The sequence below is a fragment of the Heliconius melpomene genome, chromosome 1, assembly GCF_056956725.1.
Source record: "Heliconius melpomene rosina isolate 202511_hmr_F chromosome 1, ASM5695672v1, whole genome shotgun sequence".
NCBI classification, from domain to species: domain Eukaryota; kingdom Metazoa; phylum Arthropoda; class Insecta; order Lepidoptera; family Nymphalidae; genus Heliconius; species Heliconius melpomene.
The window spans coordinates 1,310,719-1,327,365 of record NC_140389.1 but is presented as its reverse complement, the minus strand read 5'-3'; the positions used below and the strand labels follow the sequence as shown (position 1 = coordinate 1,327,365).

General features: G+C 37.1%; 1 protein-coding gene across 9 annotated transcripts in view; it reads left to right on the top strand.

The window, feature by feature from the left end:
- Window positions 1-16,647, top strand: part of LOC146540887 (uncharacterized) — a 50,728-nt gene that overhangs the window by 27,593 nt on the left and 6,488 nt on the right. For 7 of the 9 annotated variants that reach the window (XM_085206630.1, XM_085206841.1, XM_085206936.1 and 4 more), the window contains exons 3-15: window positions 4,944-5,036; window positions 6,133-6,236; window positions 6,602-6,751; window positions 11,353-11,482; window positions 11,712-11,826; window positions 11,992-12,109; window positions 12,535-12,624; window positions 12,754-12,877; window positions 13,893-14,022; window positions 14,200-14,303; window positions 14,749-14,766; window positions 15,064-15,282; window positions 16,256-16,347. In XM_085206630.1, coding sequence (XP_085062756.1) covers window positions 4,944-5,036; window positions 6,133-6,236; window positions 6,602-6,751; window positions 11,353-11,482; window positions 11,712-11,826; window positions 11,992-12,109; window positions 12,535-12,624; window positions 12,754-12,877; window positions 13,893-14,022; window positions 14,200-14,303; window positions 14,749-14,766; window positions 15,064-15,282; window positions 16,256-16,347 — 1,487 coding nt within the window. The remainder of the gene's footprint in view (window positions 1-4,943; window positions 5,037-6,132; window positions 6,237-6,601; window positions 6,752-11,352; window positions 11,483-11,711; window positions 11,827-11,991; window positions 12,110-12,534; window positions 12,625-12,753; window positions 12,878-13,892; window positions 14,023-14,199; window positions 14,304-14,748; window positions 14,767-15,063; window positions 15,283-16,255; window positions 16,348-16,647) is intronic. The other 2 variants (XM_085206971.1, XM_085207021.1) reach the window with 2 other exon arrangements.

Here is a 16,647-nt window from a genome sequence, read left to right as displayed (position 1 = left end):
TCTAGTGCTAAGATACTCTGTTACCATTTAGACTCTTTTGTTCCCCATTGTATTCCCTTGTAGAAAAAATCTGACAAACAAGATCTCGTATATGTGAGTATATAGATGTCAAGATTTATTGCTCTATAAATAAGCCTACTGGAAGCTTATCTTATTGCTCCGTTAACTTAGTACTGAGATAAATATCGACAGCAATTTAGTTGCGATTTGGGTTGTTTAGATTGGGATGTTGGTTAAGGTTTATTATTATATATTTTGTCTATATCTTTTTAGATTATAGATACGAGTACATCCCAAAACCTAATCTATGTATTATTTCAAACTTTTCCGTTAACGATTGACTAACAGATAACGCAAAGCTGAAAGTACTAAACTTAAAAACAAATATCATGTAGGTAGGTTCCTTGACTCTCTTACTTGTTTATTTATTTAGCATTACGCTGTATTTCGCACATAACATGGTAGGCAGGGGGAACCTGCGAAGCTAGTGTTGAGACGCTGCATTCCCCATTCACTTCCATTCCTCTCTTTCCGCCGATTTCTAGAGGCATTACGTGTTGAGTGGCAGCACAACGCCGTGCTTTACACATTAACCAGACACCAGGCATTTTACACCTTAAACTCCACGCAAACAGACCTGAAGGTAGACAACTAGTTTAACTAGTAGAAATAAGTCTTAGCTAACCGATTTCCACTACAATTCAGTGTATCGATCCAACATTCCCCTGACAATGGCAGTCGGTGGCGTGGTGCCAACAACTGGTTTTATGTCTTCGCCAATATTATAGGGGTTATTGGCTATAGTTTTATATTGGTTTACATACATTTGTTTCTAATTCTGTAGCTATTTTTATTTGGATCAGCTGGTTAATTAATATCTTTGGTTAGCTTCACCCTGTATCCCCCATGGCAGGATAGGCAAAGGGAACTTGGTGTTAGGATGGTCTGTTCACCAGGCACTGCCTCAATTTTCGAGACATAGCGATTTTTGGCTTTTACCCTATTAGAGTGAGGTACTTAAAATAATTTGTTTTCTCAAATACGAGTCAGACTGTCTCATTTGGTCCATACAAGTATTCTGCCGTTGTGCTACGACGATCTCGTATTTTGATATAGATTTGTTTCTATTTGTATATCTATTTTTGTTTGTATCAGCTGGTCAGTTATGAATTGGACTCATGAATGGTGGTTATTAATATGAAAGTGTATTGTAATAGTAGTAAGTACCTAGCGCAAAGAAAGTGTTTAATCTATTATTTATTATTGCTGTTTCTTCGCTACGATTGGGGCTGCTAGACGGAGTGTACGCTAGATGCCCTTTGTCTACTCTGTTTCAAGCGGAATACAGTGTATAACTATAAAAAAGAAATATATATTTGAAAATAATTCACTGTTTTCGCGATCTTTGCTCATATTAAACGAAATTACTTTAATCAGATTGATCGCGTGTATTTTATACCTAATAGAAAATACGTTTTACCCGACTTATTCGCAGTCGTAGGTTTTCAGAAGCCAATTTCTGTTAATAAGTGAAAATAGATTCGATAACTTTTTTCTAATTTACGTTGTCGAGTAGTGAAAAAAATGCTTTCTCATAAATAGTATATGTGACGTATTTATTTAATAACCCAAATATTTTAACGGTATCAAAGTTGTAAGTTCGATCCTCACCCGAAGAAATGAATTATTACGTTTTCCCTGTAGTGAGACATGGAACGGCGTTGAGTTCTCCACACCACTCACAATGTCACAGGTTCAAGCGGAAAGCGGAAAACAGTGTCTTTAGGTTAGGTCATTAAATTTTATCTCCCTGCCTATAGCAGGATAAAATATTTTTTATCTATACACATAAGACTCTTCCCTTACTGATTGACAGAGTCGGAACTACGCGGCTTAGAGGCCTTAGGGAGGCTCTAAGGATTTCCCGAAATTTCGACGGGAACGGGAAAAAGGGTATTTTTAGTCTAAGCACGTAAAGTTATGGACTATAATTAATTTATTGTAATATTGTATTAGAGATCAAAGCAGAGAGGAGGGGTGGATATAATTTCCCCCCATCGTTTTTAAGGAAAAGTTAAGAAATTTATCTTCAGTTTTGTATCTTATAAATTTATGTTAATGACAGTATTAAATCATTTTACTAATATTGGTAATTTTGCTTCGTAATAAGTTTTTTTGTCTGCTTTTATCCGTCTGGTGGATATTTAATTAAGTCTTTCACAAGGAAGCCAAAAACCAAGATGTCTACCTTTGATTTTCCTACTTTCAAAGGCTTTCTATAAATTATTTTATAAGAAAAATGTAAATGTAATTTTCTTATTATACCAAATCTTTATTATAAAATCTTTTTCAAAAGGAAATTTGAATTCACGTTCAAAGGCACAATATCGATGATATTAAACGAAGGTCACGTACTTCAAAATGAAAAGGTGGATATACGAGTATGTCAATGAAATGAAAAAAAAACCTTGCAAAAATTTCTATTACCATATATTTACCATATCCCTATTTTTAGGGTTCTTTCGTAACTCAAAAGGCAAAAACGGAGCCCTTTTACGACCACTTTGATGTCCGCATCTCCTTGTGTCTGTCAAGTCCATTTATCTCAAAATCTCGTGGAGAGCATGCTGAAATTATATATAAAACATTTAGGTTTAAGGACCCTTGGAACACAAAAAAGCTCCTGAATGAACCGTTGACATTAAACTAATAAATTATTCCGTTAAAATTATAAAATTTTTGAAGAAATGGGAACTTATATTAATATTGTAATTTATATTCATACTGCAGATCAAAATTATTACAATCTTATAATTGTACTTCATTTTATACAAAATGAGTGCTTACGCCCGCAAACTATAAGTTTGTCAACTGTAAGATGCTTTAAGGGAGGTAACTCTGACCAAAAAAGCTTCTAAATTAACGAAATCAAAAGAAGCATTAAGTAAGGTATTGTTTTACATCGACACGGTTAACAAGATGTCCATAACTTTCATCGATATATGGACTATCCAATACAAAAATAACTTTTCAATTCAAACCAGTAGTTCCTGAGAATAGTGTGTTCAACCAAACAAGCAAAGTGGAAGCTTTATAATATTAGTATAGATTATTAATTGTTTCTTATAAATTTACACATTTTCAAACAATACTACGCAATAACACCCATAAGTTTAATTGGCAATTTTATTTTTAACTGGCTCAGCTCTGAAAATCGTCACTCGATTGCTTTTAACGACTAACATTAACATTCTGTTCTGAATAGAGGGTAAAACTCCTAGATGAAGCTTGTATTTTAGTTGAAATATATAAATAAGCGTTAATAAAGTTATATAAACGCCATTGCGGTTAAGATAGTGTGTCAATTGTTTTTTCTTTTTTTTTTTGTACCTTCACGCTTTAAGTACCGCTAACAAGGTAGCTAGAGTGAACGCCAATCCATACTATATTTCCACACCTCTTTTGCCTCGTCCTCTATCCTCTTGCTTTTTATCTTCCACCAGTCATCATCAATACTCTCTCTTATAAAATCAACCGAGGTCTCCTCATGCCTCTTTTACTACTTTAAAAAATAAAGAGATTTATGTTGCATTTTAAAACAGAAAATTTGGAAGGTATCTCTTTGCTTATAGTTAATACTGTCGAGAATCTTAACCTTATGTTAAATAAACAAACAACTTTGGTGAAGTCGGACATGGCTGACCGGAATCTAGACATATTTAGGTTAAAACGAGATAATATCATTACATATAAACTATCACATATATCACATATGAACAGTTGTAAGTGCATATGTGCTATACATAAATATATATTTTTTACATTTTTAAAGTGTTCCACATGAACTTGGATAAAAAAACCTTAAAAAAACGTACGCATACCTAAATGCCAACCTATTTATATTTTTTTATATTTTGAGTATGAATTGGATTACATAATTGATATTTTGAAAACTGTAAAGGTAATGCCGCCAATAAACACTTTGGCGGAACCTAACGCTGCGTCGTGTCGCATTGAGACATGGTATAAGAAAAACCCAATGGTTGTGAGCTCGAATCTCGCTAGGAAAAAATAATTATTTTCATTTCCCTCCTGAGGAATGATCAAGTGCGGCGTTGAGTTTCGCAAAAAGGCCAAAAGGTGCGCATTCGGAAGGCCGATAAACGAAGCGCTTTAAGAGATTCTCTCGTTCTACCTTACTAAAAATATGCTAAATGAAACCTATATGTACCCATTAGTAGGATTACAACCCACAATCCTCGCGATCATCCAAAACGGCGCATTTTTGATGACAGCAACGGCAACATAGTTAAATGTTTTTAAAGGTATAAAATATGTATTTAAGTCACGTTTACAGTTTCTGCAATGCAGTGTCCTAATTTAGGAAATCGTAAACTTTAACTGCAGTTACCCTACTTGCTTAGTTCTTTATAGAAATTGTAAGAAATGTCTTTGATAAAAGAAATTTATAATACATTTTAATCTATTGTTACTAATTATATTTTTGCTTAAGCTATAATATATAAATAGTCGTTAGTAGGTTGTCTTTGTAGTTTTTTTTATAATTTATTATTTTTACAGACTCGTGATCCGTAGCTTTTGTCATAATATTTTATTTTATTAATAATTAACTATTAATTCGAGTATTTCAAAAAAAATATTAAGTGTGTAGACAGAGGGAAACCACTGTTTAGACACTTCCTTCTCCACGTACCTACCACCCTACAAACGAGGCATTGCGTATTGAGTGGCAGAACTCAACACCGTGTTTTATCTTAGTACCATAGCAAAATAGCATATCAAAAAATATTAATTCATCCCAATGGAAATCGAACCCACGACTGCCTGGCTTGAAAAAGCCTGATGCTGTACTGCTGCGCGACGATAGCCTGTTTAATTTATATGTATAGCAAAATTACTAATTTATCTCATTTCTGTTTCAGCAAGGCGTCGGTGTGGAGTTAGTGCGTGCGTTGGACAGCCACCCGCCAAACGTGACCAATGTGTTCTGCGAATGTGACTCGAAGGATGATGTTGTAAGTTATTGTTTTTAGCTTCACAGTGTATCCCGCATATAGGCGGGTAAGCAGAGGGAACATGGGAACCTAATGTTGACACTCCACGTTCCCACGGCACACTAGACATATTACCGTACAAAAAAACGTTACTCAGACACAAAAATCCCTTAAAACAGTAAATAATATACTCACTTATACAATAATGTCTGTCCGTACTATTATAGTAAATAATAAGTTGATTTATTATATAGAATCGTATCGTTCCAAGCGGAAGATCCAATTGTGATAAATTGATTGTTACAACAATGTTGCCCGCCTTTTAATGTAATATACGGATTGTTGATTTAATACTATTATATTAAATCCCTATATAGAAACCGTGGTACAGTTATAAATGACAAGATGTGTACTGAACCCAATGATAGTGTGTTCAAATTCAACTCATGAGATGTATTTTATAGTTCTTTTTTCGCTGTTCGCTGTATTTTGCACATAGCAGGCAGAGTGATCCTGGCATCTTAGTTGAGATACTCCCCCAATTTTCGTTCTTCCCACAATTTTTTTATAATTATTTTTCTTTTTATACACTTATACTTATTAACCAAAGTATCTTGCTAAGAAATTGGGTGGAGAGTAAAGCACAAAATGCATATGTGAAGATAAATAAAGAAAAAATCCTTTACGTCAATAGATTACAAGTTGACATACGTCAACTTGTGACATGTTAATTGTAAATTTAAATTATAAAAATGAATGTAATATGTAAAATATAGATAAATTTTGATAAATATTCTTTGGAACTGAAACTAAAATAATTTTAAGGGCCTGAACCTTTAAAATTATTTTAGTTTTGTTTAAAAGAAACAGAAAATTGAAGTTGGAAGACAAAAGGTAAAATGTAATTTTGCAATAACATGAAATATTAAGAGCCTACTTAAAATATTATGTTAATCTTTAAAACTTTCAACACGAAATCACCTCCTGCTGTCTAATATGCCCCATGTATTTATTATTATAATAAATAAATTCATGCTATACATATATAACTTAATAAATAACCTGGAAACCTAGTGTTAAGACACTCCGTTTTAATAAATTACTTTGATAATTTCAGACCATCACCTGCGATTGTGAAGCGACGCCTGCTTTCCAGTTAAAAGCGTTTAGCCAACGCGGAGAGAAAGTTGAAGTGTCACATTATAGGGTTAATGTTAACAAGTGAGTATAGTTTTATAGTAATATCTGGTTGATTGAAAATAAATAAGACAATTTATGAAGTAAATTAAAGTTTAGCCATGGTCGTAGGCTTAATATTGAATATTGTTTACTGTTTTATATACATGTTTTTTTATTATTCGGGTGTAATATTAGTAGGGTAGTACGTATAAAAAATAAAGTGTTTTTTTTTCAGTGCGTAAATGAACAATTAAATATTTTATTTCCTCGCGAGTGGGAATCGAACTCACAACCTATCGCATCTACAGTGGCAGGTTTGTACTCCTGTGCCATGACCGGCCTCGTATTGTACATTGTTAAGAATACACAAATATCCTATTTTTAATATTAATATTTATTATTTTCAGATTCCGCGCCCGTCTTCACATTGTATGTGTGACAGACAAACTGACAGGTGAACTAAAATGCGACGGGTGGCCGGACGTCAAGGTGGCGCTCGCCCCAGTCGGGCCTTTAAGACCGAACGCCGCTGAAACTGATTTACAACAACTTGTTAGGTAAGTAACGGTTAGATTATTATGTAAAGCAACTGCGAAGAGGCAGCCGCGCAGACCTAAAGTGGCTAAGCAACCTCGCACCATGGCGGTTATGATCACCTTAACGACAGAGGCTGTTGCGAAAGGGGTCTCTTATGCCCAGGCCCTAGAAAGAGCGCAGCAGAGCGTTAATCTAGTGCAGCTGGGCATCACTGAGGGTTTAACGGTGCGTCAGGCAATGTCAGGTGCTCGGCTACTGGAGCTATCGTCTGCACATTCATCGGAACAGGCCGATATGTTAGCTGAGCGGCTACGAGTGGTTTTAGAGGGGGTGGCGGTAGTTACTAGGCCCATCAAAAACGCTTCATTGAGATTAGTGGGTCTGGATGATTCAGTAACTAAAGAGAAAGTGATAAATGCCGTTGCAGATGCTGGCGGCTGTTCAGTCAACTCCATTACTGTTTCGGAGTTACTTCTTGGCCCCAGAAGAATGATGTCAGCTGTCGTGCGATGCCCGTGCGATTCGGCAAAAATCATTGTGGAGAAGGGACGGATCTTGGTGGGGTGGAGCTCTGCTAAGGTCCAGGTGCTTGAAGAGCGACCTATGCGCTGCTACAAATGCCTGTCATTGGGTCACACCAGGCCTAGGTGTCCCTCAGCAGTTGTGAGGGAGCACCTATGCTTCCGTTGTGGCTGTGAGGGTCATAAATTCCACACGTGTCGAGCCGAACCACGGTGCATGGTATGTACGGACGCTAAAATGCCAGCTGGGCACATTATGGGTAGTGCAGACTGTCGGCCACCGCCACTTAAAGGAACAGAGGATATAGGCATTGAGGTCTCTCATGGAGATGGCGGCTGTCAGGGCCAGGAGGATAATGTTATGTCATAATGGATAGACATCCCATACATTTTTTGCAGACGAACATCAATCACTCCGCTGGAGCGCAGGACCTAATGATGCAATCCATGATGGAGTGGCACATCGACATTGCCGTAGTATGTGAGCCGTACTTTGTCCCTAATAATACTCGCTGGACTGGTGATCTGGATGGCTCTGTTGCTGTCGTATCTGGAAATGCTTCCGCTACTCCCCTCGCAGCTTTAGAAAGGGGTTCGGGCTATATTGTGGCACAGTGGCGAGAGTATGCAATCGTGGGGTTATACTTTTCCCCGAATCGCAGTCTGGCGGAATTCGAGATTTTTCTTGACTCCGTCAGAGCTGCAATCTGCCGACAGTCGTCGAGGAAAGTCTTGGTCCTTGGCGACTTCAATGCCAAGTCTCGAGCGTGGGGGAACCCCACCTCAAATAGCAAGGGGGAAGCGGTTCAAGTATGGGCTTTACTTTCGGGGCTGTCTCTGCTCAATGTGGGGAGGGAGTGGACTTGCGTAAGACACAACGGAGGTTCTGTGGTAGATCTCTCATTTGCTACACCATCTGTCGTACCTAGCGTGGCAAATTGGAGGGTTGAGACAGAGGTAGAAACTTTGTCGGATCATCGATACATTAGGTTCGAGGTCACCACGCAACCAGTTCTTGTTGCCCGGCCTATGGGCGCATTTCAAAGATTCCCGAGATGGGCTCTTGGTCGGCTCAACCTAGAATTGGTCAAAGAGGCGGCTATTGTGGCGAATTGGTGCACTACGAAGACAATGGAGGTTACTCGCTTAAGCGTCGACGAATCGGCGAATCGAATGCGTGACACCATGATGGCGATATGCGATGCAGCTATGCCAAGAGCCCGGCGACGTCCATTGTCTTGTCAAGTTTACTGGTGGAAGCCCGAAATTGCTGTTCTACGGGTTGCATGTAACAAGGCCCGACGGACATTCACGAGGTGCAGACGGAGAAACGGCTTCGATGTTGTTCTCGAAGATGAACTGAGGAGTGCATACAGAGAAAAAAAGAGTGCTCTGCGTCTTGCCATCAGACTAGCGAAGCGTCAAGCGCGTCTGGAGCTTCTGGCGGGATTAAACAGGGATCCATGGGGACGCCCTTACCTCGCTGCACGAAAGAAATTACGAGTCACTAGTACCCCACTGACAGAGACCTTATCTCCAGTCTTTCTACAAGACATTATTGGGGAGTTGTTCCCGGAGCCATCTGAGTTCATTCCTCCTACAATGGCCCCTCTCCCAGTACAAGAGGAAGAAGTGGTAGCGCCGCCTATTACTGAAGAGGAAATGAAAATGGCTCTTAGTAGACTAAGAGCCAAAAAAACCGCCCCAGGACCAGATGGTGTTCCGGGTAAAGTACTCAGTATTGCCCTGGAGTACCTTGCCAATAATCTTCGGGTATTATTTGACCAGTGCCTCTCATCTGGTCAGTTCCCGAAGATTTGGAAAGAGGGAAAGTTATGCTTACTGCGCAAGGGAGGTCGACCTGTGGACTCACCTTCCGCATACAGGCCGTTAGTGCTGCTGAACGAGACGGGTAAGATCTTGGAGAAGATCGTTGCTGCCCGTCTTAGTCGTCATCTAGAGGAGGTAGGCCCGGATCTTTCAGAGGATCAGTTCGGGTTCAGGGCCGGTCGTTCAACAATCGACGCGCTGAACACCCTGAAGACTCGGTCATTGACTGCGACGGCAGAGGGAGATGTTCTGCTAGCCGTATCGCTAGACGTGGTCAATGCCTTCAATAGCCTGTCGTTCGAGACTTTACGAGAGGCGCTTCGTTACCATGGAGTGCCTCTCTATCTCCGGCGGCTATTGAATGACTACCTCCAAGATCGAGTGGTGATATGGGTGGGTGGGGACGGACAAATCGGCCTCCGAAGAGTTGGTTGTGGGGTTCCACAGGGGTCAGTTTTAGGCCCGATACTGTGGAATCTTGGGTATGATTGGCTTCTACGCTGTCGCTTGCCTCCCGGGATGAGCGTTATTTGTTATGCTGATGACACGCTCGTCACTACCCGGGGCGTAAATTTTAATGAAGCGGCACGTTTGGCTGAAGTCGGCATTCACCGCGTTGTTGACTGTATTGAAGCGCTGGGCCTCAAAATTTCTAATTCCAAGACGGAGGCGCTACTGTTCCATGGCCCACGTAAGGGACCTCCTCGTGGGGCTACCCTACGCATCCAAGAGCAAGAGGTGGAGGTGCGGGCTACAATGAAATATTTGGGCTTGATCCTCGATGGTCGATGGTCTTTTGCGTCACACTTTGCCCAACTTGTGCCGAAGTTGGTAAACACCGCCGGAGCCCTTGGCAAATTGCTGCCGAATATCGGAGGGCCAGATTCTCCATGCCGACAGCTTTATGTCGGCGTGTTGAGATCCATGGCACTATACGGTGCACCTGTGTGGGCGGACTCTCTCACTGCTCGTAATAAGGCCCAATTGCGGAAAGCGCAGCGGGTCATAGCAGTGAGAGCGGTTAGGGCTTACCGTACGGTGTCATGGACGGCGGCTACTCTCCTGGCAGGTGAACCTCCCTGGAATTTGCAAGCTGAAGTACTTGCTAAAGTGCACACATTCCGCACGAGTGGGCGGTCGCGACGTGAACGACCATCGACGGAAGATATCGTGCGGATCAGGAGAAGAGCAGACGAAGCCCTGATCCAACGATGGAAACTGGACCTCGAGTTCCCGGCGGCAGGCATAGCGACAGTAGAAGCTATTCGCCCGCATTTACATCGATGGTTACGAAGGAGCTTTGGGGCTTTGACGTTCAGATTGGTGCAGGTATTGACGGGGCATGGTTGCTTTGGCAAATACCTGCACCAGATTGTTCGTCGAGAGCTGTCACCGGCATGCTACGAATGTAATGCACCCGTCGACTCAGCCCATCATACCCTGGCTGAATGTCCTGCTTGGGCACCGCAACGCCACATCTTGATGGCCGTTGTGGGTGGAGACCTCTCACTATCCAGTGTGGTGGGAGCCATGCTGGATAGTGAGAGGAACTGGTCTGCTGTGACTTCCTTTTGTGCATCTGTTATGGCACTAAAGGAGGCCGCGGAGCGGGTACGCGAGTCCAGCGCGAATGCAGACCCGCTTCGCCGTCGGAGACCAAGGGGTAGAAGAAGGCAGTATGCGCATTTGCTACTCCCTTTACCCTAGACGAACCACTCACCGAGGTAGCGGAATCCCCCTATAGGGTCGTTAGAGCACTCTGAAAAGTAATGGTGGCTCGTAGTTTGCGAGCCTTCCACCGAGGCGTCGCAGTGGCATGCGCGAGCGATCCTGCGGTGTCTCTATATTGGTGGAGCGGTTTCGCTGGGTTTTAGTGGGTAGTATCGGTATTCTTTGCGATGAGTCCCACAGTACCATCCTTGTACGGATGGTCTGCGTAAAAGCATTTCCCAGCATGAAAAAAAAAAAAAAAAAAAAAAAAAAAAAAAAAAAAAAAAAATTATGTAAAGCTATTTGGATTTTGAGTATTTTTAGAGAAGAAGACTGCTATGTTTAATGTTTCCGATTATTATATTTATTAGTACTATCGCTTACCCTCGGCATCACCTGCGTGGTAAAGGAAGTGGATAATTTCATGTATTAGGGCTTTAGAAGCCCTCTTGGGTGAATTGACTATATAATGAGAAAAATATTTAAAACAAATATTTGAAGCAATATATAGGCTATTATTAAATAAAAGTAACTACATTTAGTATATTCTCATATTACAGTGATATAGTAGTAAGCGCTTTAAGAAACACAAATTTGAACTTCAACTTCGCTCACTACCCCACCTGCCCGAGATTAAGAAGATATGTACCGGACGCCGGGCCGAGACTACCCCTGCATTACGACTCTATGGTAAGTTTAATATTTATTACCTAAGATTCAATAATATCGATACTGTTATGCTGCAGCTGCTTCACATTAAACGCGACAGACCATGTCGTTAAAGTGAAAATTTTTAAAGATTACAATCTATTAATAAAAAAGTCCACCATACAACGTATTTATAAAATAAGAGAGTAAAACACTAACTTACCAGTAAAATTAACAAAAAAAATTTAAGTTTCTAAATATTTATTTTCAGTTACAATCAGATAGAAGCATGTACACTTCAACACCAAACTCAACGGCCGGTTGTATACAATTATTGGGAGAGAAACGTTTGCTAGTCAAAGTGGTTGGCGCTAAAGACATTGGTGGTGAGTTATCAATTTATCAATCAATCAATCAATATCATAATTTGTCAGTCTTTAAATTTATTAATTTTCTAATAAGTTCTGTTTTAATAAATTGTTGAATTAAGGTCACTAAAACCACTTCTTCAGGCATACTTTTAAATAAATATGTAAATAATAATTTTGCAGGTAAATCAGGCTGTATGGCACCATACTGCGTGGTAGAAATGGATGAACCCCCACAAAGGAATCAGACTGCTTTCAAAAAAGACACCACTAATCCTATGTGGGAAGAACATTTCCTATTGTGAGTATAAATATTAGTCCTAGGTTATTTTTTTTTAGCATTTTTCACATTGTGTCCCATATATAGCAAGTTACGCAGAGGAAACTTATACATATCGTTTTTTCATCTTTTCCCAAATTTTGTGGCTAAACTGAACGCTGCGCCTTGTCTGGTTACCAGAGCGAGGATATGAAAATATAACTCATTTTCTCGAATGGGAACCGAACCCACAACCAACGTGTTTATAGTCAGACATTATGCCATTGTGCCAAAAAAGATTTGATTTAATGTGTTAACTGACTTAATGTCCTACATATTGACCTGGGCTATTAGAAACATACAAAAGCTTAATACAGATATAATTATCTAATCACTTTTATAAATACACATTAAAAAATAAACTTTTTAAAAACTAAAATTTGAAGTCAATAATATTATAATTTCAGCGACCTGTCACCTCAAACAGCGGAATTGCTCTTCGAAGTGTACGATCGCACCGGACCTCCCTCGCCTGGAAATACTACTACGCAACACAGGTAGCATATCATCACTAGCGAATCGCTTGATATTACTGATATATTATACCCAATTATACAAAATATTATAAATTATATAAAATATTATAATTGTAAATAATTAAATCTAAGTCGAAATCTTACTTCCAGGTTCCTAGGTCTAGGTCTAGTCGGCATAGATGAATTGCTGGCCGCGCCTTCACAGAGACAACAGATAGGCTTACAGACGAGGCCCATGGAGGAGCACGATGTTAGCGGCAGTTTAACTGTTGAAGTACGTATTTTGTGTATTTTTTATATATTGGACTAGCTACTCGCCTGCCAGTGTTTTATCATATTGTAAACAATTTATGTAATACTAGTGGGCCCGGACGCGGCTACGCCCGCGAAAATATAAGCCTAAATAATTAAAATAAGTTAAAAAATAATAATAAGTGGAGATTTATTATTAGAAAAAATATCTGAGTAACCGAAATGAACAAACAAAAGAAGTAAAAGTAACTAAAGGAAATTCTTAATATTAAAAAAAAAAACCTAAAGTTTGCTGTGCGCGCGTACTAAACATTTTTCTATATTAATTAATTATTAATTTTTGCGAACAATATTAAATAAAATCCCAAATGATTAAAATTACGATATTTTAAGTTTATAACATCGGTATAGATAACCGAACTGAGATAATTTTTGTTAATGTATACAAATCTATATCTATAGTATATATCAACGCGGACTTTTTTTAAACAATATTTAAGGGACAATATTTTTGTAGAATATTGTTTTTGTGTCTCATAAGTTTGAATCGGCGCGCCATGTACGCGTCAAGCAAACTCATTTTGGGTGCCGTTTTCTAACAACAAACTTTGCAAATCGTTGCTTAGCAACGGCGGTTGTTATAAACATGGCGGAATAAATTGCATGTCAAATTAATAAGTATTTTAATATACTAATACATATCGAAAATATTACAAATATAAGAAAAAAAAGTATCCTATGTTCATCCCGGTACCCTCATTTGTCTCTATATGAGTATTTTATCACAATTAAATTATCGGTTTGGGCCTGATTGCGTAAAGGACAGACAGACAGACAGACAGACAGACAGAGTTACTTTCGAATTTATAATATAGGTATGGATATATTTTTTATGATTATGATCAAATTATATGTTTTATAATATATTAAACTGTCTGATGTCCGATATAAGGCCTACCCCCTTATGAATGAATTTTAATATTGTTTGATTATTATTTTTATTATAATATTTAAAAAATTATGTTTTTCCCTTTCAGTTTTTATTCATAGAAGGTGCAGATATACCGGACTTAGGTTCGAAGCCATTGAAAATAAAAGAGAGTTTACGCACTGTGACACCTCAAGGCCGACTTACTACGACCACTAAAACTACTTTCCAACAAAACGGTAAATATCTTTAAATTACAGTGTTTAATGATGAAAGTTATCCAGTTATCCTATTAAGTTCCGCCACTGAATAAGAAACGTGTCGTTAAATTGAGGGGAATAGAGGTTCCTAAAATTAGGTTCCCTCTGTCTACCCTGCTATATACGTGAAAATAAAAAAACTATTTTATACCTCAGGTCATGATCCATCTCAACTAACAGAATCAGCACTTCGAGAATTAGAACTGAGTCCCACCAACGCAGCGAATAAGTCTACTCTCATCATACATTCTGTGCAACGGGTACGTATTTTTTTGTATTACTATTACTAAGAATTTGTGTTTTTTTTCACTTGTTTTTTTAACTGTGTTTGAAGATTTTTTTTTAATTTATGTTCCTGTGTCTTGATTAAGGTCAGAAACTAAGTGTGAAAAGTTACATCCAAATTGATGTAGACGTTTTTGTGTGAAATGTAAAGTTTTAATTTTTTTCGTAAAAATTATATTTTTTGTTACTTATATAAAATTTCTATTATAAATAGTTTAGTATGTTCTAAATTCATAAAATGTTCCGTAAATCAATGTAGAAAACATAAATAAGTATTAATTATTATTTGTTTAATTACATTGTAATAATAACCACAAAAAGCAAATGTCTTTACTTGTCATGTCCTCGTTTTGAATTGCTCATTGAGTAACTTTTTTGAGTAAGATTTTTGTTTTTTGCATGTTGTTTGAAAAATCCCAGGAACCGAAATCTATAAAGGTGAGTTTCCATTACATTTTGTTAATAATTAAAAATTTCATTCGTTTAATAATATTTTGCCTGAACATTGTGTCCATACAAAAACCAACCTTAAATTTAATTTTATAAAAATCCATTAAGCATGTTTGTTACTATTAATAATGTTTGTTGAAATTTGGTTAAAATTTGAGTTTTTTCATATATTATTTGTGAAATGAACAATATTGTTTTTTTTTATTCAATACAAAACTCAAATTAAAACTAAATAATTGTGTTGCGACTAACGTCCCTAAAAATATTCAAAACTCCCAAAAAAAGGTTGAATTAACGGATTCCGGGAAATTCATCGAAGTGGAGCGAGAAGGGGAAATAGGAAATGCTTATTTACAAAATAATACAGATAATATAGAGAAAAATATAGACAATAAAGAGAAAAATACAGATAACAATGACAAAACGTCAACGCCAAACCAGTCTCCCGCCAAAAGTGTAAGGATAAAGGAAAATGGTGCAAAAACCAATGGTGATGCTGAAACGGTAAAATTGTTTGTTTTTTTCTTTCAATTAATATTTTTAGTTACTAATCGTGTTGTAAATATATTTTTAGGAGTATATATATATGAGTATTTATTTATAATTATTTTATAAAATTTGCATACTTTAGTAAGAATAACTACAATGTTGCTTTTCTTACTATAGAATTTTTATGAAATAGTACCATAATTTTATCGATATTTTTGAAATATTGTATAATTATATATATTTTTTCTTGTTTCCCTGATACTATACTTTTAAAGCATTATACTATTTTAAACTAATAAAAATATTCTTATAACGATTTCTTGTATTGCTTAAAATCTTTTTACTATACTAAATAAATATTATTATGACAAAGTGCACTAATTATTTAAAGAAAAATATAGTTAGAAAAATAAATTGTCGTTTCGTAAGTTATTTTAAGCTTGGACGTTAGGCGGCTGTATTAAATATCATTCAGACAATTATTTACTTATCTCAAAGCCAACTAACTTAATTATCTGTTTACTAGTAGCCGAAATAAATTTATTCAGCATTTAATCAAACGGCTATAGCAAATGACTAGGATTTATAACGTTAATCTACTTGTCTAGCCAAATATCATTTAACTTAAATTTAAAAATAATGTCACTGACATAATAATTGTAACTAGTTTTTTAGCTATAATAAAAAGTAAATATTTTTGTATATGTAATGTTAATATAATCATATTTTAAATTAAATAAAATATTTAGCTATTATTTCATCGGTTAAGTTAGTTGGCTGCGACATATAGGCAGGCATATCCTCGATTGACTTATACAAAGTGAACTTTAAATAAATATTGACTTTTCAGCCTTATGAAGCTTATTACAAAGTTTACCACTCAAAATACAAAAGATTAGGAAAACTGAAATTCGTCTATCAACAAAATAAAGCTGTAGAAGTATGTTTTTGCATTTACCTGTATATATTTATTTTATTAACGTTATAGCAAGGCGACTACGTTAATAAGAATCAAGAGACCCCTCCCGAGCCTGCACCACGTAAAAGAAAACGAGACTTCTTCGGTACTATCAAGAGAAGGTACTTTTTATTAATTTATTATAGCTGATAATTAAAATTATGAAACATTTTTTTATTTTCTTATGTTTATCATTTACTTTTAAGACAATGAATATGAATAAAATATTTTCATAATTTAAATTCATACTTCTTGCGTTGAGTTTTGGTTTGAAAATATATATTTGTTAATGATAATTGAGGTGTTTATGGCGCAGCGGCACATCGTCTGATTGTAACAGCAACGGTTATGAGCTCGATTCTTACAATTATTTTCATTTTCTCCCTCCTTTAGGAAGACAGCGCCGCAGCAAGTTTAGCCAC